The 23,501-nt window shown below is 39.4% G+C and overlaps 1 protein-coding gene across 1 annotated transcript in view; it reads left to right on the forward strand.

The window, feature by feature from the left end:
• Positions 1–23,501, forward strand: part of LOC126191542 (uncharacterized) — a 62,715-nt gene that overhangs the window by 12,777 nt on the left and 26,437 nt on the right. The window contains exons 4-5 of the mRNA XM_049932447.1: positions 1,765–1,857; positions 2,688–2,780. Coding sequence (XP_049788404.1) covers positions 1,765–1,857; positions 2,688–2,780 — 186 coding nt within the window. The remainder of the gene's footprint in view (positions 1–1,764; positions 1,858–2,687; positions 2,781–23,501) is intronic.

Here is a 23,501-nt window from a genome sequence, read left to right on the forward strand (position 1 = left end):
TTTGTTATTGATTGATGCAAGAATTGCATTAGTGAAAGAATATATTGCATCTTCTGTTGAGATGTTTTTCTGGAAACCGAATTGACTTTTATTGAGAATATTGTATTTACTAAGATGTTCAAGAATCCTTCTGTGTACAAGTTTCTCAAGAATGTTGGAGAAACAAGTTAAGAGTGAAATAGGATGATAATTGGTTACTTCATTTCTGTCACCCTTCTTGTACAATGGTTTCACCACTGCATATTTAAGTCTATCAGGGACAATTCCTAGTCTCAGTGATTCATTAAAGATGTGGCACAGGACTTCACAAATGAAGATGTGTGTGTGTTTGAACACTTTGATGGAAATACCATCAATACTAGTTGAGTTTTTGTTTTTCATGGTCCTTATTATCTTCTTAATTTCCTCAACAGTGACAGGAGGCATGCTAATCTGGGGTGTTGCACTAAGTCCACTTCTTTGTAAAAGATTCAGAGCCTCATTTATAGAACCATTACAACCTATTTTATCCGCTGCAGTCAAAAAATGCTTGTTGAAAATTTCTGCAACATTTTCACCTTTATCAATGATATTCCCATTATGTCTGACTTCAATATTTTCTGCATTGTTTGAGTAACTACCAGTTTCTCTTTTAATAATACCCCAGATGGTCTTTATTTTGTTGCCAGAATGATGTATTTCTGGTTTTATGGACATACTTTTTGCATATCTTGCAGTACCTTTTATAATGAGCCCTTATTTCAGGATCATTTCTATTTCTGAGAGAAACATAAAACAGTCTTTTAGTCCTACATGATGTTTTTATTCCTTTTGTGAGCCACTGTTTGTTGGTATGGCTCTGGTACTTGTTCTTTTGCAGTTCTTAGAGGGAAGACAGCTTCAAAGTGGCACATTAATTCATTTATAAATAGGTTGAATTTGTCATTGACTTTCAGTGCTCTATAAATTGGACTCCAGTCAATGAGTTGAAGATCATGAGATTTTCGTTATTAATTGCCCTAAATGACCTTATCATCACATTTCTTTCTAATAATAATATAGTAGTACTTTTTTTTGCTGCCAGAGAGGTGTTAAATGTTTCTCATTGAGACCTTTTGCCATAAGGTATTCACGAGAATTCGCAATGACTTTCTCTTTTTGTACTACAGTACTGTCTGATAATACTTGATATCTGTTACTTATTTTGATATGAAAATTATCTGTAGAAACTTTCGCCTGATGAGCCTTTTTAGGTGTGTAGAACATGTTACAATGCCAGCCGGTGTGGCCGTGCGGTTCTAGGCGCTTCAGTCTGGAACCGCGTGACCGCTTCGGTCGCAGGTTCGAATCCTGCCTCGGGCATGGATGTGTGTGATGTCCCTAGGTTAGTTAGGTTTAAGTAGTTCTAAGTTCTAGGGGACTGATGACCACAGATGTTAAGTCCCATAGTGCTCAGAGCCATTTGAACCATTTTTTTTGACATGTTACAAAGCAGGTCGAAGTGAGTGTCCGTCCACAGTATTAGGACCAAGAAACTTCTCATCGTATTCAGATATTTATGAAACCTATACCCATCATACTAACAAAATATGCAATGGATCAAATAAGATCAATATCTGATAATGAAGACAAGTACCACTCATATTGAAAAACTGCAAACATTCAGTTTATGATATTCAACACAAAATCCAAGAGGCTTGGCTATGTTTCAGTCTATTGGAGAACACTTAACAATGCAGCATTTGTACCAACTGTACATTCCACCTAACGATTAGAATTTTGCAGGTATTTGAAAACAGAGACTACTTGACAGCTAGAGGACCAGTCTGTCCTAGCACATCAGATGAAAGCGAAGAAAAAACATCTGCAGAATCAAAGGTGAGTACAAAGGAAAATAGCAAAACTACTGGAGCTCTCAGAATTGTATCACTTAAGTATTGTAATATTTTGGTGGAACACCTATTCATCATTCATTCATTCATTCATTCATTTACACATCACATTCTATAAATGCCATCTTAAAGGAGTACCTTCTGGGGTGTGGAAAAAGTCAATTTATACATTAACAGGCAGAAGCACTCACTACTAAAAATAAATCATGATTAGTGCTAATGTGCTCACACTGATAATTATGGAAATTACTTCTACATTACTTCATAAATGTATGAGCATATGTATACTTTTGCTATGGGGGTGACGGTTAGTCTTATTGATCCTATCTTGATAATGATGGAAGCTGAATAAATGAATTAAGATTTGTGACACAGCCAGAACTTGAACCCGGGTCTCCTTGCTTATTAGGCAGGTTCAAGTCCTGGCTGTGGTACAAATTTTAATTCATTTATTAAGCTTCCATTATTATCACTGATAAAGATGAGACTTAAATGCCTCAAGGAAAATTTAATTATGATATCTATAAGATCCTATATGGATCAGTGAGAAATCTAGAGGAGAGGATTTAGGGTGGTGGGGGCCAGGATTGTGAGGTAATGGAACTTAAGTGAGTCACAATATACTGATAAAAGAAGATGATAATAATTATGATGATGAGTAGGAGCTTGGCAGAAATAAAAAATAAAATAAAGATTGGTACACACTGTCTACTACAACACCCAGTAGCATTAGCAGTATTTCATATTTTGGAGAATTGTTAAAAATGTTGCACTTGCATCAACTTTATATTGCAATTGACAACCAGAATTTTTCAGATGTTTGAAAACAGAGACTATTTGACAGTCAGAGGACCAGTCTGTCCTGACACATCTGATAAAAGTGAAGAATCAAGTTATGCAGAATCAAAGGTGAGTATGAAGGAAAATAGCAAAACTGCTGAACCTGTCAGAATTGTAGCAGTAAAATGTCACAACATGTTGGTGGAGCAGCTGCTCATCATTCATTAACACTTCATGTTTCACAAGTGCTATCGCAAAAGAGTACCTTCTGGGATGTGGAACAAATCAGTTTACACATTAACAGGCAGAAGCAGCCAACATATGCTACTTCTTTAATGTATTCTGAAAACAAATTATGATTAGTGGTAATGTGCTCACACTGACAATTATGAAAAGTACTTCTCCATTACTTTATATAAGTATATAGCAGAAAAACAGCTACTTCATAAAAGAAGACTGTTCCTCCTTTTAAACTATACAGCTGCTGTTTTTATATAATACTTCAAACAAAGTATTTATGTAACTTTACCAAGAACAATATCAGCTCTCTATTAACTAACAAAGTTAAAACCTGTTTAATACAAACGTTATGGGTAAATGGATTTTACACTCTTGAGTCCAAACATTCCAATAAACTATCAAAGAAATAGGAAGTAAGTAACACACTTTGCCTGTGAATATTCGAGGATTTTCAGTTTTCTGCTTGGTGTCTGCTGGTAACCTGTTATAGACTTTTTCACCCAAACACTGTCTACAGGAGCTATCCTGAATCATAGATAGGGATGCATCGCCTCTACATGATTTATTTTTAGTTGTGGTATTATGGTGGTAAATTATTGGGTGAAAATTTGCTAGAAATCCCATCTGCATTTCAGTGCCATGGTGGTGTGGCTTGCAAGCCTCAACAATACAGATAGTCATACTGTAGGTGCAACTGCATGATAGACGTGGGGGTCACACAAAATAAAGTGGCCCCTACCAGCACAGATGGCTTGGTAGGGGAGAAAACACTTATAGTTGCAGGAGTTCCCTTATGAATAGCCACACATGGTATCTTGATACCAGCTTTAGCCAAAATAAGATGATTTTTTAATACAAATTTTGGTATGGGAATAACATCCAGTTGTCAACCAAAGCTGTAAATAGAGTTGACAAAGTTTCTTGGACTGTGGATCCAGGATAACATCAGGTGAAGAACTCATGTTGACAATCTCAGCAAAAAATTTGCACACATCCTGCTATATGATGAGGATGCTTGAAAGCTACTATAGCAAAGAGTGCCTAAAAAGGGTGTACTATGCAAGTGTCCAATCAGTGCTGAAGTATGGAGTCATTTTCTGGGGAGCTTCTCCAAATGCCACGAAGTTATTTAGAATTCAAAAAAGAATCATAAGAATCATAGAAGGTTCCAAACACTGAAAAATCTTGCAAATCGCTCTTTCTCCCACAACCATGCCTTCATATATATGAAACCACAGTATTCCTACAGCGGCATGTGACTGAAAATCCTGCACTCTTGCTCACTGAAACCATAGTAACATTGCAACCACTGAACAAATACAAATAATGTACCAATAAGCAGTGTAACCATAAGAGATTAATGATATTAAAATGATAAAAACAGTAGTGTGTTAAATGATATCCAACATCTTATGTACATTCTATGTACCAACAAGGTCTCAAGGACAAATAAATAAATAAATTGTTTACTTTGGTACAGTGGTTGACTATTCTCATCAAAAAGTGCATTTTAAGCTGTAAGTTAGATGAGCAGTGATGCTCATGTTTGTTTTGTAATGTTATAGAACAAAGTTTTATTTCTTTTTAGTTTCTTGAATGCATTATACAAACATCGAATTAAGCTCACCAATTAATTTGTGATTTATATCGGTGATGCCATTAAGCAAACCTTGTTTAATTTGGTAGGTGTGGAAGTATTTAATTTGAGGGTCCACTGTGTCTTGCAAAGTGTGGTACAGATATCGAACTTTAGTTGGTAACAAGTGCTGTTTAACATATACATTTTATCAGAAGTGCCAATATGCAAGCCATGTGAATTTTTTTATTGTTACAAAACAATTAAGTTATGAGAGTAGTGCCTCAAATGTTTTTACTCACAATATTACATGTTTTGAGAAACATAACGATTTTCATTTTGGTGCAAAGTTCTAATTTTTGTTTGTGATCTGAGGTCCATAAAGGTACTGGCTTATTATGATAAGCAACCTAGATGTGTCTGTACTCGAAACAATTACATATTTTGATAAAAAAAATTATTTATATGCAAAGATTGTTATTTCAAGATAAACTTTTCACTCCATGTGTGGAACCTTGTCCACATGTGACATGTGCTCTACACTGCATGTCAGCTAAGTCTGCATTATCAGCAAAGATGGGAAACGTTTTGTGCTGAAGAATTAAGTTAATACTCCATCACATGAGGCTCATTAATTTGTTTGACTGAATTTGATATTAGTTTTTCAGAACTAAGATGTGTTTTTGGCAAATTTAAATGTGGGAATAAAACTGTCTACTTTAATTCAATGATCAAACTATTGTTGTAAATAAATGCACTTTAAGCTGTAAGTTAGATCATCAGTAATGCCCATTTTTGGATTGGAATGTTACATGGGTGATTCTGTGATGAAGTTACATATGTGGAGATTAGAAGATTGGTGTTTCATATCCTGTCAACACCAAGGTCATTAGAGATGGAGAATAAGTTTGTATTAGGGAAGGATCAGGAAGGAAATTGGCTGTGCCCATTTAAAGGAATCAACTTGGCATTTGCCTGAAGCAATTTAGGGAAATCGTGGAAAACCTAATCAGAATGGTCAGTCATGGATTTCAATTGTCATCCTTCTAAATGCATCAGGTTACAAACCTTCAGGAATGATGGAGAACAGTAATTGTATCAATTTGAGGTAAAGGACATGGTCCAGAGATGACTGAGTCAGAAGCTATAAGCGAAAATCATTTTGATACCTTTGACAGAGGAATACATGTAACGGTATGATTGTTGCTAAGATTGTAGTGAAGGTAACTTTGAGAGGTGATAATACAGACAAAAACAAGAGAAAAAGGCTAGTCAATATCCACTCTAAAATGTTTACTTTAACAGCTATGAGCATTTGTTCATCTTTGATACTGTGAAACACGTCTCATCTACTTAGACGTATACTTTTGGAGGAATTGGTAGAGACCAAAACATGAAAAAAATGTACAGTGAATATGGGCTTTGAAATGCATATATTAAGAGCTGGGGTGATTAGTTCAGTAGAAGTGATGTTTTTCACAGTATCAAAGATGAACAAGTGCTCATAGATCTTTAGGTGTGCATTTTAAAACCATGTATAGTACATATTTTTTTCTTATTTTAGTTGATACTATCATTTCTGAAAGTGTCCTACCTTGCAATCTTAGCAACAGCAGTACCATAACATGTATTCCACTGTCAGTGGCATCAGACTGATTTTCATTTACAAATTTTGACTCAGTCATTTTCGGACCAAAGTCACTTATCTCAAATTGTTACATTTACATTTTCCATGATCCCTGAAAATTTGTATCATCATCATGAAACCACTCTATAGAACAATTTTTTAAAAATATTTTTAATTTCTTTAATGTGTGGTACTAACACTGAATTAAGTTCACCAATTAATTTGTAACTTATATCAGCGGTACTAATAAGAAAGCCATGTTTATTTTGATAAGTAATAAGGCAATTTAGAAGTGTAAATATTTAATTTAAGGGTCAATTGTGCTTCATCAAGTATGATACAGATGCCAGATGTGAGTCAGCTACAAGTACTGCTTAATTGGTAAGTTTTATCATTAAGTCCTATATGTGAGCCAGTGCTTTAAGTGTTTTTGTATTTGAAGTGTTACATATTTTGAGAAATCATAGATTTTCATTTTGGTAAAAAGTTCTAATTGTATTGTAAGAAACATGGATGAGCTTTCTTATCTCAATGTGGAACCTTGTTCACCATTGTCTCTGGCCATGTTTTATCTTGTATTCAGAGCATTAATAACTTATATTTATGCATATAGAAAAAAAGTAGTTTAAGTGATACAATGCAATAAAAATCTCATATAAACAATTTCTTCCTTCCCTAAACTACTGCTGGGTCAGTTAATTTGTCTCTGGCTACATTGTTTGGTAACATGTCATGTTTTGGGGCATTACAGTTAGGTTTTGGTATTATTTAATAGTTGATTATGGAAATACAGTCTGTAAATATTTTATAGAGCCTTGACAGTGTATTCCAATTGGTAAATGTCATGGTAATCTCCAATGTTGTTTTTAACATAGCCTCACTTAGACCTAAGAGGAAGTGTCAACACCTGCTTAGCATGTTCTTTTCAGCTACATGTGTTTTGTGCAGTTATAGAACAATTTGCATGTATAAACAGCATTGTAACACGTAATTTGAAAGTTCATAAAAGTCTAAGTTATAGTCAATATTGATTGCATTCACCCAGTAGCTGACAGTAATTCAGACAGCCTTTCTGTTTGTTCAGCCATCACTGCTTGCCTGTTTATCATAGTATACTAGCCAACATTTGTTTAGCACAGTTACTGGCTTGATTAGTCATGTTTTTCTATGTAGCCTTATTAAGGGCTAAAACTGAAACGTCAACTGCCTGCTTATCATGCTACTTTTTAGCTTGACATGTTTTGTAACAATTTAGACATAGAAATAACATGGGGCCTCGTAATTTGAGAGCACACAGTCATGTTTTAAGCATCAATTTTGATGAATATGAGTGTGTATGTTGTAATAACATCATGGCACTTGACATGAAAATTGTGTGCTTGTCCCACTGGTGTATTTTTTTTAGACTTTTAAACATGGAAGTAACATTGTAACACTTAAAAAGAATCAAGTGTTTCATAAAACATTTTAGATGTGGAAATATATAATTTAGAGTAAACTGTGCCTTTCAACGAGCATTGTATAGAGATTGAACTATGGGCATTCATAAGTGCTGTTTAACCTGTAAGTTCATGGCATAAAAATTCTGTCCGTGTGTGTGTGTGTGTGTGTGTGTGTGTGTGTGTGTGTGTGTGTGTGTGTGTTTTGCTGAAACTGAAGCTTACGTATTTTAGATGTGTAAATACTGTTAGTTGCAATGTTTACATCATTTTTTGATAAGTAATTCAGGTGGTTCAGATACATTGAACGTGAAGCAAAAAACCCATAGTTTTTTGAAAAATACACTCCTGGAAATTGAAATAAGAACACCGTGAATTCATTGTCCCAGGAAGGGGAAACTTTATTGACACATTCCTGGGGTCAGATACATCACATGATCACACTGACAGAACCACAGGCACATAGACACAGGCAACAGAGCATGCACAATGTCAGCACTAGTACAGTGTATATCCACCTTTCGCAGCAATGCAGGCTGCTATTCTCCAATAGAGACGATCGTAGAGATTCTGGATGTAGTCCTGTGGAACGGCTTGCCATGCCATTTCCACCTGGCGCCTCAGTTGGACCAGCGTTCGTGCTGGACGTGCAGACCGCGTGAGACGACGCTTCATCCAGTCCCAAACATGCTCAATGGGGGACAGATCCGGAGATCTTGCTGGCCAGGGTAGTTGACTTACACCTTCTAGAGCACATTGGGTGGCACGGGATACATGCGGACGTGCATTGTCCTGTTGGAACAGCAAGTTCCCTTGCCGGTCTAGGAATGGTAGAACGATGGGTTCGATGACGGTTTGGATGTACCGTGCACTATTTAGTGTCCCCTCGACGATCACCAGTGGTGTACGGCCAGTGTAGGAGATCGCTCCCCACACCATGATGCCGGGTGTTGGCCCTGTGTGTCTCGGTCGTATGCAGTCCTGATTGTGGCGCTCACCTGCACGGCGCCAAACACGCATACGACCATCATTGGCACCAAGGCAGAAGCGACTCTCATCGCTGAAGACGACACGTCTCCATTCGTCCCTCCATTCACGCCTGTCGCGACACCACTGGAGGCGGGCTGCACGATGTTGGGGCGTGAGCGGAAGACGGCCTAACGGTGTGCGGGACCGTAGCCCAGCTTCATGGAGACGGTTGCGAATGGTCCTCGCCAATACCCCAGGAGCAACAGTGTCCCTAATTTGCTGGGAAGTGGCGGTGCGGTCCCCTACGGCACTGCATAGGATCCTACGGTCTTGGCGTGCATCCGTGCGTTGCTGCGGTCCGGTCCCAGGTCGACGGGCACGTGCACCTTCCGCCGACCACTGGCGACAACATCGATGTACTGTGGGCACCTCACGCTCCACGTGTTGAGCAATTCGGCGGTATGTCCACCGGGCCTCCCGCATGCCCACTATACGCCCTCGTTCGAAGTCCGTTAACTGCACATACGGTTCACGTCCACGCTGTTGCGGCATGCTACCAGTGTTAAAGACTGCGATGGAGCTCCGTATGCCACGGCAAACTGGCTGACACTGACGGCGGCGGTGCACAAATGCTGCGCAGGTAGCGCCATTCGACGGCCAACACCGCGGTTCCTGGTGTGTCCGCTGTGCCGTGCGTGTGATCATTGCTTGTACAGCCCTCTCGCAGTGTCCGGAGCAAGTATGGTGGGTCTGACACACCGGTGTCAATGTGTTCTTTTTTCCATTTCCAGGAGTGTAATTCAGTTGGTTCAGATTCTTTTGAACATGGAGCAAAAAACTCTGATTGTTCAGATGTGTTCAAACATGACACAAAAAATTCAGATTATTTGAGTACTTTTGAACATTGTACAAGTTTTAGATTGTTTGCATATTTACAAATATGGCACAAAAAACAGATCATTCTGATATTTTGGAGCATGATACAAAAAATTCAGATTGTTCAGTTATTTTTGAAAAGGACACAATCTTCAGATCATTCAAGTATTTTTAATGTACTATCATAATAGTGTCTAGCATAAGCGAGCTAGTTCCATCATCTTGAATACTTTTTTTTTTAAATTTTTAATATATTTAATTTCTGCTTGCATCTCAGGGTTAGTTCCACCATTTCACTTTCTTAAATTTCACACCACTGTCTTCTTGCAATTTTTAATTTCATCAGCGTCATTTTGAAATTTTTAATTTCCCTCTAGCACCATCTAGGATTCAGTGATTCTAGCTCCAAGACTGCAGCACCAGCTATCAGCAGATGCATGAACTGTGTTCCAGATATTACTTATATGCAGTCATGCCAGCCCTGAAAAACAAGTTGAAAGAAAATTTAATACATTTGTCAGAACTGGGCAGAAACTAGCTTTATCCCATATGGGAGGACTTCATAGGGCTGTTTGAGGTAAGACAATATTTACTGGCCACAGATTTAACACAGCATGAAATTCTGGCAGATAATGCACAGCCAGTAGTATAAAAACCCTACCGAATTCTATACTATTTACACTGGTCATGGGGGTAACATCCAATAGCAGTTAGTTGGTGTCCTCTGTTGTTACCATACTGAACAAAAACATTAATAGTGAGAAATGTGAGCTGTGACTCATATACCTAGCTCTGATACATATTTGCTACCACACATTGATAAAACATCAATTGACTGGGAAATTGCAAAAATTTTAACCATCCTAGACATGACATCAGACTACCACCAAATTCCAGCCTCAGGACAGACCTAAGATGGCATTTGCAGTGTCTTCTGGACTATATGAGTTCCTTAGAATGCCTTTTGGTCTGAGAAATGCACCCACCAATTTTCCATGGTTTGCAGATTTATTATTGTGTGCATTGAAACCCACTATATGATGGGTAAATTTTGATAATATCATTGTCTTTTTGTGGACAGTAGTGGAATATACCGAACAACTAATAAGCAAACTTTCATACTCACAAGGTGTCATCTTCAAAAGAAAATTGGAGTAAATTGGAGAAGCATTCTCTTGTGGAGTCTAAGGTCCAATATCTGGGCCACATTATAAGTTCCACACCTCATGGAGGCAGTTGATAATTCCCCTTCCCAAGAAAGTGACAGAGCTGCAGTCATTTCTTGGTCTTATTAACTTTGTGCATTGTTACACCACTGTCAAGGAACCTTTAACAAAACCATTGAAACAGGTGGCAACTCTTCCAAAAAGACCTCAGAATTTGAAATGGGGATGAAACAAATTAAAGATAATCTGACTAAATCCTGCCTCTTAATTTATCTGGATTTTGCAAAACCATTTATCCTCTCCTGTGGCACTAGTGATTACACCATGGGTTTTGTTTTAATCCAGGAGCAAGATCGTGTAGAGAAACCAATTGGTTAGGCATCCTATCATCTCAACAAAACCAAAATTAATTATAATACAGCTGAGAAAGACTTGATGGCTCAGGTATTCAGTGTGAACTATTTTACGTCCCAACTCTACGATAGGCATTCACCGCAGTCACTCAACATGCTGCCTTATTGTGGCTCTAAAATTTAAAAGACACAACTATTTGACTCGCACAGTGGGATTTAGAGTCAAGCGAAACACAATGGGATTTAAAGCTGAGCAAATATTTTTATGAGGTCTGCCATATTCCTGGGAAGATGCACCACAATACTAACATGCTGAGCCAGAAAATTTGCCTGTTGCAAGCAGATGAGGTACTTATTGCCAGATTGCAGGAGGTGCAGGAACAATATGCAGAATGTCAACAAATTGCTACTCTTCTGGAATTTGTGCCAGGAGAAGGCATTTAATACCGTAAAACCTCATGAGGAAATTGGTTAGTGATTCTGAAAGTACTCCACTGCCACATTATTGCACAGAGTCATGACAGCATTCAGTCTTGCCATAGTAAAAAGCAGGCAAAAAATACATGGATAGTGACAATTCATTGGTGGAAGTGGTGATAATGCAATATTGAGGACTACACCCACACTTGCATTCCTTGTGCACAGTGAGCACAATAAACTGAGCCTAAAATTCCATTGAAAACACTACCTGAGGCCTTCAAACTTTTTGAATTTGTAGCCTTGGACATGTTGGGACCACTTCCACAAATATAACAGGAAAACAAATATATATATCAATCATTGATCACTTCTCACATACCTTGTCTTGGTACTGATTGCTGATATGATAGAGTAGATGGTAGCTAAAGCTTTTGTTACATTCTTTGTCTTGCCTTTTGAAAGCCCTGACACAATATGACAGATATAGAGACAAATTTTATCTCTTTTTTATTTGTACAATCCTGTGAGCTGACAACACCTTTCCACCCCAGGCCAAATGGGGGAGTTGTGTGTGTTCACAAGACTGTCACTAAAGTGCTTTCTTATTGCATTAATGAAGCTCATAATGATTGGGATAAGTACATGCTGTACATTGTGTCTGCCTGTAACAACTGAATACACGAGTCAGCAGAGAACACTCCTTATGAAGTTCTGTGCAGACATAAGATAGGCTCTCTCTTCAAATTGGAGAAGCTACAGCAAGATGTTAAAGGGATTGTTGTTGTTGTTGTCTTCAGTCCTGAGACTGGTTTGATGCAGCTCACCATGCTACTCTATCTTGTGCAAGCTTCTTCATCTCCCAGTACTTACTGCAACCTACATCCTTCTGAATCTACTTAGTGTATTCATCTCTTGGTCTCACTCTATGATTTTTACACTCCACACTGCCCTCCAATGCAAAATTTGTGATCCCTTGATGCCTCAGAACATGTCCTACCAACCGGTCCCTTCTTCTTGTCAAGTTGTGCCACAAACTCCTCTTCTCCCCAATTCTATTCAATACCTCCTCATTACTTATGTGATCTACCCATATAATCTTCAGCATTCTTCTGTAGCACCACATTTCGAAAGCTTCTATTCTCTTCTTGTCCAAACTATTTATCGTCCATGTTTCACTTCCATACAACACTCCATACAAATACTTTCAGAAACGACTTCCTGATACTTAAATTTATACTCGATGTTAACAAATTTCTCTTCTTCAGAAACGCTTTCCTTGCCATTGCCAGTCTACATTTTATATCCTCTCTACTTCGATCATCATCAGTTATTTTGCTCCCCAAATAGCAAAACTCCTTTACTACTTTAAGTGTCTCATTTCCTAATCTAATTCCCTCAGCATCACCAGAGTTAACTCGACTACATTCCATTATCCTCGTTTTGCTTTTGTTGATGTTCATCTTATATCCTACTTTCAAGACATTGTCCATTCCGCTCAACTGCTCTTCCAAGTCCTTTGCTGTCTCTGACAGAATTACAATGTCATCGGCGAACCTCAAAGTTTTCATTTCTTCTCCATGGATTTTAATGCCTACTCCACATTTTTCTTTTGTTTCCTTTACTGCTTGCTCAATATACAGATTGAATAACATCGGGGAGATGCTACAACCCTGTCTCACTCCCTTCCCGACCACTGCTTCCCTTTCATGCCCCTCAACTCTTATAATTGCCATCTGGTTTCTGTACCAATTGTAAATAGCCTTTTGCTCCCTGTATTTTACCCCTGCCACCTTTAGAGTTTGAAAGAGAGTATTCCAGTCAACATTGTCAAAAGCTTTCTCTAAGTCTACAAATGCTAGAAACATAGGTTTGCTTTTTCTTAGTCTAGCTTCTAAGATAAGTTGTAGGGTCAGTATTGCCTCACGCGTTCCCATATTTCTACAGAATCCAAACTGATCTTCCCCAAGGTCGGCTTCTACCAGTTTTTCCATTCATCTGTAAAGAATTCACGTTAGTATTTTGCAGCCGTGACTTATTAAACTGATAGTTCAGTAATTTTCACATCTGTCAATGCCTGCTTTCTTTGGGATTGGAATTGTTATATTCTTCTTGACGTCTGAGGGTATTTCGCCTGTCTCATACATTTGGCTCACCAAATGGTAGAGTTTTGTTAGGACTAGCTTTCCCAAGGCCGTCAGCTGTTCTAATGGAATGTTGTCTACTCCTGGGGCCTTGTTTCGACTCAGGTCTTTCAGTGCTCCTTCAAACTCTTCACGCAGTATCGTATCTCCCATTTCATTTTCATCTACATTCTCTTCCCTTTCTATAACATTGCCCTCAAGTACATCGTCCTTGTATAGTGCCTCTATATACTCCTTCCACCTTTCTGCTTTCCCTTCTTTGCTTAGAACTGGGTTTCCATCTGAGCTCTTGATATTCATACAAGTGGTTCTCTTTTCTCCAAAGGTCTCTTAAATTTCCTGTAGGCAGTATCTATCTTACCCCTAGTGAGATAAGCCTCTACATCCTTTCATTCGTCCTCTAGCCATCCCTGCTTAGCCATTTTGCACCTCCTGTTGACCTCATTTTTGAGACGTTTGTATTCCTTTTCGCCTGCTTCATTTACTGCACTTTTGTATTTTCTCCTTTCATCAATTAAATTCAATATTTCTTCTGTTACCTAAGGGTTTCTACTAGCCCTCGTCTTTTTACCTACTTGATCCTCTGCTGCCTTCACTATTTCATCCCTCAGAGCTACCCATCTTTCTTCTACTGTATTTCTTTCCCCGATTCCTGTCAATTTTTCCCTTATGCTCTCCCTGAAACTCTGTACAGCCGCTGGTCCTTTCAGTTTATCCAGGTCCAATCTCCTTGCTTGCCTCAGCGACACAGATAGCTGTACCGTAGGTGCAACCACAATGGAGGGGTATCTGTTGAGAGACCAGACAAACGTGTGCTTCCTGAAGAGAGGCAGCAGCCTTTTCAGTAGTTGCAGGGCAACAGTCTGGATGATTGACTGATCTGGCCTTGTAACATAATTTTTCCCGAGGGCATGCAACTTTACTGTATGGTTAAATGATGATGGCGTCCTCATGGGTAAAATATTCCGGAGGTAAAATAGTCCCCCATTCGGATCTCCGGGTGGGGACTACTCAAGAGGACGTCGTTATCAGGAGAAAGAAAATTGGCGTTCTACGGATTGGAGCGTGGAATGTCAGATCCCTTAATCGGGTAGGTAGGTTAGAAAATTTAAAAAGGGAAATGGATAGGTTGAAATTAGATATAGTGGGAATTAGCGAAGTTTGGCGGCAGGAGGAACTAGACTTTTGGTCAGGTGAATACAGGGTTATAAATACAAAATCAAATAGGGGTAATTCAGGAGTAGGTTTAATAATGAATAAAAAAATAGGAGTTTGGGTAAGCTACTACAAACAACATAGTGAACGCATTATTGTGGCCAAGATAGACATGAAGCCCATGCCTACCACAGCGGTACAAGTCTATATGCCAACTAGCTCTGCAGATGATGAAGAAATTGAAGAAATGTATGATGTTATAAAAGAAGGTAGTGAATGGAGACGAAAATTTAATAGTCATGGGTGACTGGCATTCGATAGTAGGAAAACGGAGAGAAGGAAACATAGTAGGTGAATATGGATTGGGGGGAAGAAATGAAAGAGGAAGCCGCCTGGTAGAATTTTGCACAGAGCATAACTTAATCATAGCTTTCACTTGGTTCAAGAATCATAAAAAGAAGGTTGTATACATGAAAGAAGCCTGGAGATACTGACAGGTTTCAGATAGCTTATATAATGGTAAGACAGAGAGTTAGGAACCAGGTTTTAAATTGTAGGACATTTCCAGGGGCAGATGTGGACTCTGACCACAATCTGTTGGTTATGAACTGTAGATTAAAACTGAAGAAACTGCAAAAAGGTAGCAATTTAAGGAGATTGGACCTGGATAAACTGAAAGGACCAGCAGCTGTACAGAGTTTCAGGGAGAGCATAAGGGAACAATTGATAGGAATTGGGGAAAGAAATACAGTAGAAGAAAGATGGGTAGCTCTGAGGGATGAAATAGTGAAGGCAGCAGAGGATCAAGTAGGTAAAAAGACGAGGGCTAGTAGAAACCCTTAGGTAACAGAAGAAATATTGAATTTAATTGATGAAAGGAGAAAATACAAAAATGCAGTAAATGAAGCAGGCGAAAAGGAATACAAACGTCTCAAAAATGAGGTCAACAGGAGGTGCAAAATGGCTAAGCAGGGATGGCTAGAGGACGAATGAAAGGATGTAGAGGCTTATCTCACTAGGGGTAAGATAGATACTGCCTACAGGAAATTTAAGAGACCTTTGGAGAAAAGAGAACCACTTGTATGAATATCAAGAGCTCAGATGGAAACCCAGTTCTAAGCAAAGAAGGGAAAGCAGAAAGGTGGAAGGAGTATATAGAGGCACTATACAAGGACGATGTACTTGAGGGCAATGTTATAGAAAGGGAAGAGAATGTAGATGAAAATGAAATGGGAGATACGATACTGCGTGAAGAGTTTGAAGGAGCACTGAAAGACCTGAGTCGAAACAAGGCCCCAGGAGTAGACAACATTCCATTAGAACAGCTGACGGCCTTGGGAAAGCTAGTCCTAACAAAACTCTACCATTTGGTGAGCCAAATGTATGAGACAGGCGAAATACCCTCAGACGTCAAGAAGAATATAACAATTCCAATCCCAAAGAAAGCAGGCATTGACAGATGTGAAAATTACTGAACTATCAGTTTAATAAGTCACGGCTGCAAAATACTAACGTGAATTCTTTACAGATGAATGGAAAAACTGGTAGAAGCCGACCTTGGGGAAGATCAGTTTGGATTCTGTAGAAATATGGGAACGCGTGAGGCAATACTGACCCTACAACTTATCTTAGAAGCTAGACTAAGAAAAAGCAAACCTATGTTTCTAGCATTTGTAGACTTAGAGAAAGCTTTTGACAATGTTGACTGGAATACTCTCTTTCAAACTCTAAAGGTGGCAGGGGTAAAATACAGGGAGCAAAAGGCTATTTACAATTGGTACAGAAACCAGATGGCAATTATAAGAGTTGAGGGGCATGAAAGGGAAGCAGTGGTCGGGAAGGGAGTGAGACAGGGTTGTAGCATCTCCCCGATGTTATTCAATCTGTATATTGAGCAAGCAGTAAAGGAAACAAAAGAAAAATGTGGAGTAGGCATTAAAATCCATGGAGAAGAAATGAAAACTTTGAGGTTCGCCGATGACATTGTAATTCTGTCAGAGACAGCAAAGGACTTGGAAGAGCAGTTGAGCGGAATGGACAATGTCTTGAAAGTAGGATATAAGATGAACATCAACAAAAGCAAAACGAGGATAATGGAATGTAGTCGAGTTAACTCTGGTGATGCTGAGGGAATTAGATTAGGAAATGAGACACTTAAAGTAGTAAAGGAGTTTTGCTATTTGGGGAGCAAAATAACTGATGATGATCGAAGTAGAGAGGATATAAAATGTAGACTGGCAATGGCAAGGAAAGCGTTTCTGAAGAAGAGAAATTTGTTAACATTGAGTATAGATTTAAGTGTCAGGAAGGCGTTTCTGAAAGTATTCGTATGGAGCGTAGCCATGTATGGAAGTGAAACATGGGCAATAAACAGTTTGGACAAGAAGAGAATAGAATCTTTCGAAATGTGGTGCTACAGAAGAATGCTGAAGATTAGATGGGTAGATCACATAACTAACGAGGAGGTATTGAATAGGATTGGGGAGAAGAGGAGTTTGTGGTACAACTTGACTAGAAGAAGGGATCAGTTGGTAGGACACGTTCTGAGGCATCAAGGGATCACAAATTTAGTATTGGAGGGCAGCGTGGAGGGTAAAAATCGTAGAGGGAGACCAGGAGAAGAGAATACACTAAGCAGGTTCAGTAGGATGTAGGCTGCAGTAGGTACTGGGAGATGAAGAAGCTTGCACAGGATAGAGTAGCATGGAGAGCTGCATCCAACCAGTCTCAGGACTGAAGACCACAACAACAACAACATGAGGGATGAAGTCAGATTACATACCTTACATCAACTGCGAATGCTAACTTACATTTATCAGAGTGTACTGGGAAAACCAGAAAATAAGAGAATCAAAGCATTTGAGATGTGGTGCTATAGAAGAATGTTGAAAATTGGGTCAGCTGATAAGGGTTGAGGAGGTTGTCCACTGAATTGCTGAGGCAAAGAATGTATAGAAACATTGACAAGAACAAGGGACAGGATGATAGGACTTGTGGTAAGATAGCATGGAATAATTTCATGGTAGTAGAGGGAGCTTTAGAGAGTATAAGCTGTAGGGGAAAACAGAGACTAAAACACATCCAACAAATAATTGAGGTTGTAGGATGCAAGTGGAACACTAAGACAAAGAGGTTGACACAAGGGAAAAAATCACAGTGGGCTTCATCAAACCAGTCAGAAGACTGATGGCTCAAAATGAAACGGTGGTCTGCATTTTGACTGGTTAAAGTGATATAATTGTCATTTGTCACTGCTCCCAGCTGTATTCTTGTTGATAATCCCCAAGCCAATCATAGTGCTTTCCAAGGTGTGAAAAGACAAAAAACTCCCACTCTCAGCATCACGTCAGTGTGGGGTATGCTCCAAGAAATGATATGGATTGATATCCAGAGACTAAGTTCAGTTCCCTAAAAAAATTATTGTTGCTGAAAAACCATGGATCATGTTGTTGGAGTAATAACCCTTGTTTCCTGCATAGAGAACTTTTGCTTCAAACACAATTATACCACGCTCTACCTCATGGCCCTTTCTCATCCCAGACCTTGCAAATCTTGGCCTTAAGGCATGGGAAAATTAAACCACAGAACTAGAGACATCAATATCCATACTACTGCCCATAATACTTGAATTCCATCTGCTGTGGAATCCTGGGCTCATCTCTCAGTGTGATGTGGAAACTCGAAACACGTATGCAATGTTTTTAGTTTGCAGAAAAATCACTGTGATACAAGCAGGTAACCATGCCCTTTGAAAAATCTTCCTAAAAGGTCTGTATTGTGTTTTTATTCTCTATATTAGTAAATTCTTGCCCACTATATAACCAGTTCTGATTTCATCAGTGTCATATAGCATCTCTTGCCTTGTGCTCAATAAACTGGGAAAAGCCATGTTGCAGTATGAAAGATGAGTATGAGTTGCAGCAGGTACTGCAGATTTCTGTTCAGAATGCTGAAGTGGCATCTCGCACTTTGATGCTTGCCTTTCCGATTAAATTGGAACTTGACTCAATGGTGATGGCGTATCTCATGCACACTGGACAGCCTGGATGCTCACATCATCAACCCTGTGCTGAAAGAGTCCCTTCTTCTTGTCAAGTTGTGCCACAAACTCCTCTTCTCCCCAATTCTATTCAATACCTCCTCATTACTTATGTGATCTACCCATATAATCTGCAGCATTCTTCTGTAGCACCACATTTCGAAAGCTTCTATTCTCTTCTTGTCCAAACTATTTATCGTCCATGTTTCACTTCCATACAACACTCCATACAAATACTTTCAGAAACAACTTCCTGATACTTAAATTTATACTCGATGTTAACAAATTTCTCTTCTTCAGAAACGCTTTCCTTGTCATTGCCAGTCTACATTTTATATCCTCTCTACTTCGATCATCATCAGTTATTTTGCTCCCCAAATAGCAAAACTCCTTTACTACTTTAAGTGTCTCATTTCCTAATCTAATTCCCTCAGCATCGCCAGAGTTAACTCGACTACATTCCATTATCCTCGTTTTGCTTTTGTTGATGTTCACCTTATATCCTACTTTCAAGACATTGTCCAATCCGCTCAACTGCTCTTTTAAGTCCTCTGCTGTCTCTGACAGAATTACAATGTCATCGGCGAACCTCAAAGTTTTCATTTCTTCTCCATGGATTTTAATACCTACTCCACATTTTTCTTTTGTTTCCTTTACTGCTTGCTCAATATACAGATTGAATAACATCGGGGAGATGCTACAACCCTGTCTCACTCCCTTCCCAACCACTGCTTCCCTTTCATGCCCCTCAACTCTTATAATTGCCATCTGGTTTCTGTACAAATTGTAAATAGCCTTTTGCTCTCCTGTATTTTACCCCTGCCACCTTTAGAGTTTGAAAGAGAGTATTCCAGCCAACATTGTCAAAAGCTTTCTCTAAGTCTACAAATGCTAGAAATGTAGGTTTACCTTTCCTTAATCTATTTTCTAAGATAAGTCATAGGGTCAGTATCGCCTCACGTATTCCAACATTTCTGCGGAATCCAAACTGATCTTTGCCGAGGTCAGCTTCTACAAATTTTTCCATTCGTCTGTAAAGAATTCACGTTAGTATTTTGCAGCTGTGACTTATTAAACTGATAGTTCGGTGATTTTCACATCTTTCAACACCTGCTTTCTTTGGGATTGGAATTATTATATTCTTTTTGAAGTCTGAGGGTATTTCGCCTGTCTCATACATCTTGCTCACCAGATGGTAGAGTTTTGTCAGGACTGGCTCTCCCAAGGCCGTCAGTAGTTCCAATGGAATGTTGTCTACTCCCGGGGCCTTGTTTCGAACTTAGGTCTTTCAGTGCTCTGTCAAACTCTTCATGCAGTATCGTATCTCCCATTTCATCTTCATCTCCATCCTCTTCCATTTCCATAATATTTTCCTCAAGTACATCGCCCTTGTATAGACCCTCTATAAACTCCTTCCACCTTTCTGCTTTCCCTTCTTTGCTTAGAACTGGGTTTCCATCTGAGCTCTTGATATTCATACAAGTGGCTCTCTTTTCTCCAAAGGGATGGCGGGGGGGGGGGGGGGGGGGAGATCGATGTAGCATCTTGCATTGCTTGCTGGCAAGGTGGCTTTACCTGGCACTTGCCACTGGCTCCTCATCACCCGTACTTTTTCTCAGAGAGAACCCACAATGTACCAAGCCTGGCATCCATAGCTGCCCCTCTTGCTCTTCTCCCCTGTTTCTGTGTAATGGTAGCATGATGGTGCCAATGACTTATCGTAGTGTTTCAGTAAAACCATAGTGAATGTTATTATTCTCATAAGGATCACAACTGCCATTGTAGTAGTTCCATGAGAAATATAATCCTTAGTGCAGTAAAGACTAAACACATGTAGAAAGGTATTTTTCTGGGTTATGCTGTATGTAGAATTTTGCCTGAAAGCAACATTCATTTTTGAACATCACTGCCCAAACTGTGATGCATCATGTAGCTATTAGGATTATGCCTATTAATTTAGTGTACGCCTGTTGAGATACTGTCAGAAATTTTGTTTGTTTAGACCTGGAGTATAGCTTTTTTGCTGAGTAAAACAGTTTTACATTAACTTAAGTTTTAGTCACTGTCATATTGAAGGATTATCAAGGTAGAATATATCATGAAAGAGGTTTTACGGTAAAGAGCTTCTCCAAGTTCCAAATTGGTATGTGCTCACAAGTATTGGAGAAATGTTCTGTGCTTTGTGTAACAGAGTAGGTCATTAAGATTTAACAAGTTTCAGATGTGTGAAAGGCCTTTCACTACATTTTATTTTTTATGTAAAATTAATTAGCATCATGTAAATTGTAAGTTAAGTTCTTGTCTCATCAAAAACTGTACCTATAAAAGGGACTTATCTCTAGGATAATTTTAACTCAAGTTGAATCTTTTATAGAATCTTATGTGCTAAGAAATCTTGTAAAATTTTCACTTAGCATGTAAGGTCATGACATTGTGTAAAACCTCCCTGTGGCTCTAGGTTAATATTAGTTTTATGAGTGTCACAGAGGTACAAGTGTACCTGCTGGCTGAGCTACCCACCTCCTACATGAGGTGCTGCTTTCACCATACAGCTGTGTCACCCTTCGGAGCTCTGTGGCCATTGTATGCCTATCTCCTGTAGCTACATCACTGAGAAGTTCCAAGTCCAGTTAAAATGGCGCATTTCTTTTAGTAAAAATCATTTATTTTGTAATATTTTTTTGTAAATCCACTTGGTGCCCACGTCACCAATGGCCTATGTTACTTGTAAGTTTTAAGTTCCCACTCGGGCAACCCGTCTCCTGTAGAAGTGACCACTCAACACCTATACAAATGTGTTCTGCAGAAGGAGGAAGTGCATGCATGCTGCCTCCAGTCTAAGGGGTACTAGAAATTTTTATTGTTAACGTAAAAAAAAAAGTACTTGAATTTTCACTCTCATACAAATGTACCAGTACTTTTAGCCTGTCAAGTCTCCGTATGCCACATCTAAGTGACCAGTGGAAAGTGTGATGAAGGTATCATGTGTTAGCATTGCAAAGCTTCATGTCTTTCCTTTTCTCTTTATCCTGTTGATTTTCAGATTCTGTTCTGATGCTGAACAACATCAAGCAGTCAGGATGATCATCCTACTCTCTGACCCCCGGGTGTGCTCGATTGTGCTCTGTAACGTGAAATGCATTCAGAGTCTTGCCTTTTAAACTTCCTATGGATACCCACTCTTCTGGAAACTGTTCCAGACCCCGTTCTGCAACTATGTCATTGGATGCAGGGGGTGTTGTAGTGAGGAATGCTCAGAATGGTTCAAAACTGGCCTCCTTTCCAACATGAAGCAGACACAGTTACCATGCCAAAGTGAAAGACTAAATCAGTTCATGGCAAATAGTCAAGACTATGTCTCCATTCAGTTCAAATAATATCCATAAATACTGTTCAGGTAACACAGGAATTGTTGTCTATAGACCAGTCTGAGAGGTAGTTTGAGTGAGCAGCGTGACAACCAGCAAACACCATGTGTGGTGCTGAGCCTTTAAACAACAGCATGACACTTCATGGGACAACTATCATCAGTGGTATGGTCTGCCTTTCATGGTCACCATATGTACACAAGTATGTAGTTATTTAAAGAATACTGATTTATAATCAGGTAAATATTAAACTATCATTAGGCCATAAACAGAAGCTATTTAATATAACAGAGTAAGTAGCACCTCTTTTTCAAAGTAGCACCTTTTCTCCTTATTTACTTGGTTATATATAGTTGACATAAATACGAAAATCCAACAATGGAAAATCCAGGATGGAATGTAACAATACCAGAGAAGGAAAGTTGCTACTCACCATATAGTGGAGATGCTGAGTTGGGCTAGGCACAACAAAAACATTCACACAATTATATCTTTCGGTCATTAAGGCCTTTGTCAGCAGTAGACACACATACACACACGCACATACACATACTCAATGCAAACGCAGCTTGCACACACGTCTTCAGTCTCAGAGAGCTGAAACTACACTGCAAGCAGCAGCACCAGTGCATGATGGGAGTGCAACTGGGTGGGGGTAAGGAGGAGGCTGGGGCAGAGAGGGGGTAGTATAGTATGGTGGGAGTGGCAGACAGTGAAGTGTTGAAGTTTAGACGGAGGGCAGGAGAGAAGGTGCAGAGGGGGGAGGGGGTAAGTAGCAGAAAGGAGGAAATAAAAAGAAATTAAAAGACTGGTGTGGCGGTGAAATGATGCCTGTGTAGTGCTGGAATGGGAACAGGGAGGGGGCTGGATGGGTGAGGTCAGTGACTAACGAAGGATGAGGCCAGGAGGGTTATGGGAACATAGGATGTATTGCAAGGAAAGTCCCCACCAGCGCAATTCAGAAAATCTGGTGTTGGTGGGAAGGATCCATATGGCACAGGCTGTGAAGCAGTCATTAAGGTGAGGGATATCATGTTTGGCAGCGTGTTCAGCAACAGCGTGGTCCACTTGTTTCTTAGCCACAGTTTGTCGGTGGCCATTCATGCAGACAGACAGCTTATTTATTGTCATGCCTACATAGAATGCAGCACAGAGGTTGCAGCTTAGCTTGTAAATCACATGACTGGTTTCTCAGGTAGCCCTGCCTTTGATGGGATAAGTGGTGTTAGTGACCGGACTGGAGTAGCTGGTGGTAGAAGGATGTATGGGACAGGTCTTGCATCTAGGTCTATTACAGGGGTATGAGCCATGAGGTAAGGGATTGGGAGAAGGGGTTGTGTAAGGATGGATGAGTATATTGTGTAGGTTTGGTGGACGGTGGAATACCACGGTAGCAGGGGTGGGAAGGATAGTCGGCAGGACATTTCTTATTTCAGGGCATGACAAGAGGTAATCGAAGCCCTGACGGAGAATGTAATTCA

The sequence above is a fragment of the Schistocerca cancellata genome, chromosome 6 (genome assembly GCF_023864275.1).
Source record: "Schistocerca cancellata isolate TAMUIC-IGC-003103 chromosome 6, iqSchCanc2.1, whole genome shotgun sequence".
Taxonomy (NCBI): Eukaryota; Metazoa; Arthropoda; class Insecta; order Orthoptera; family Acrididae; genus Schistocerca; species Schistocerca cancellata.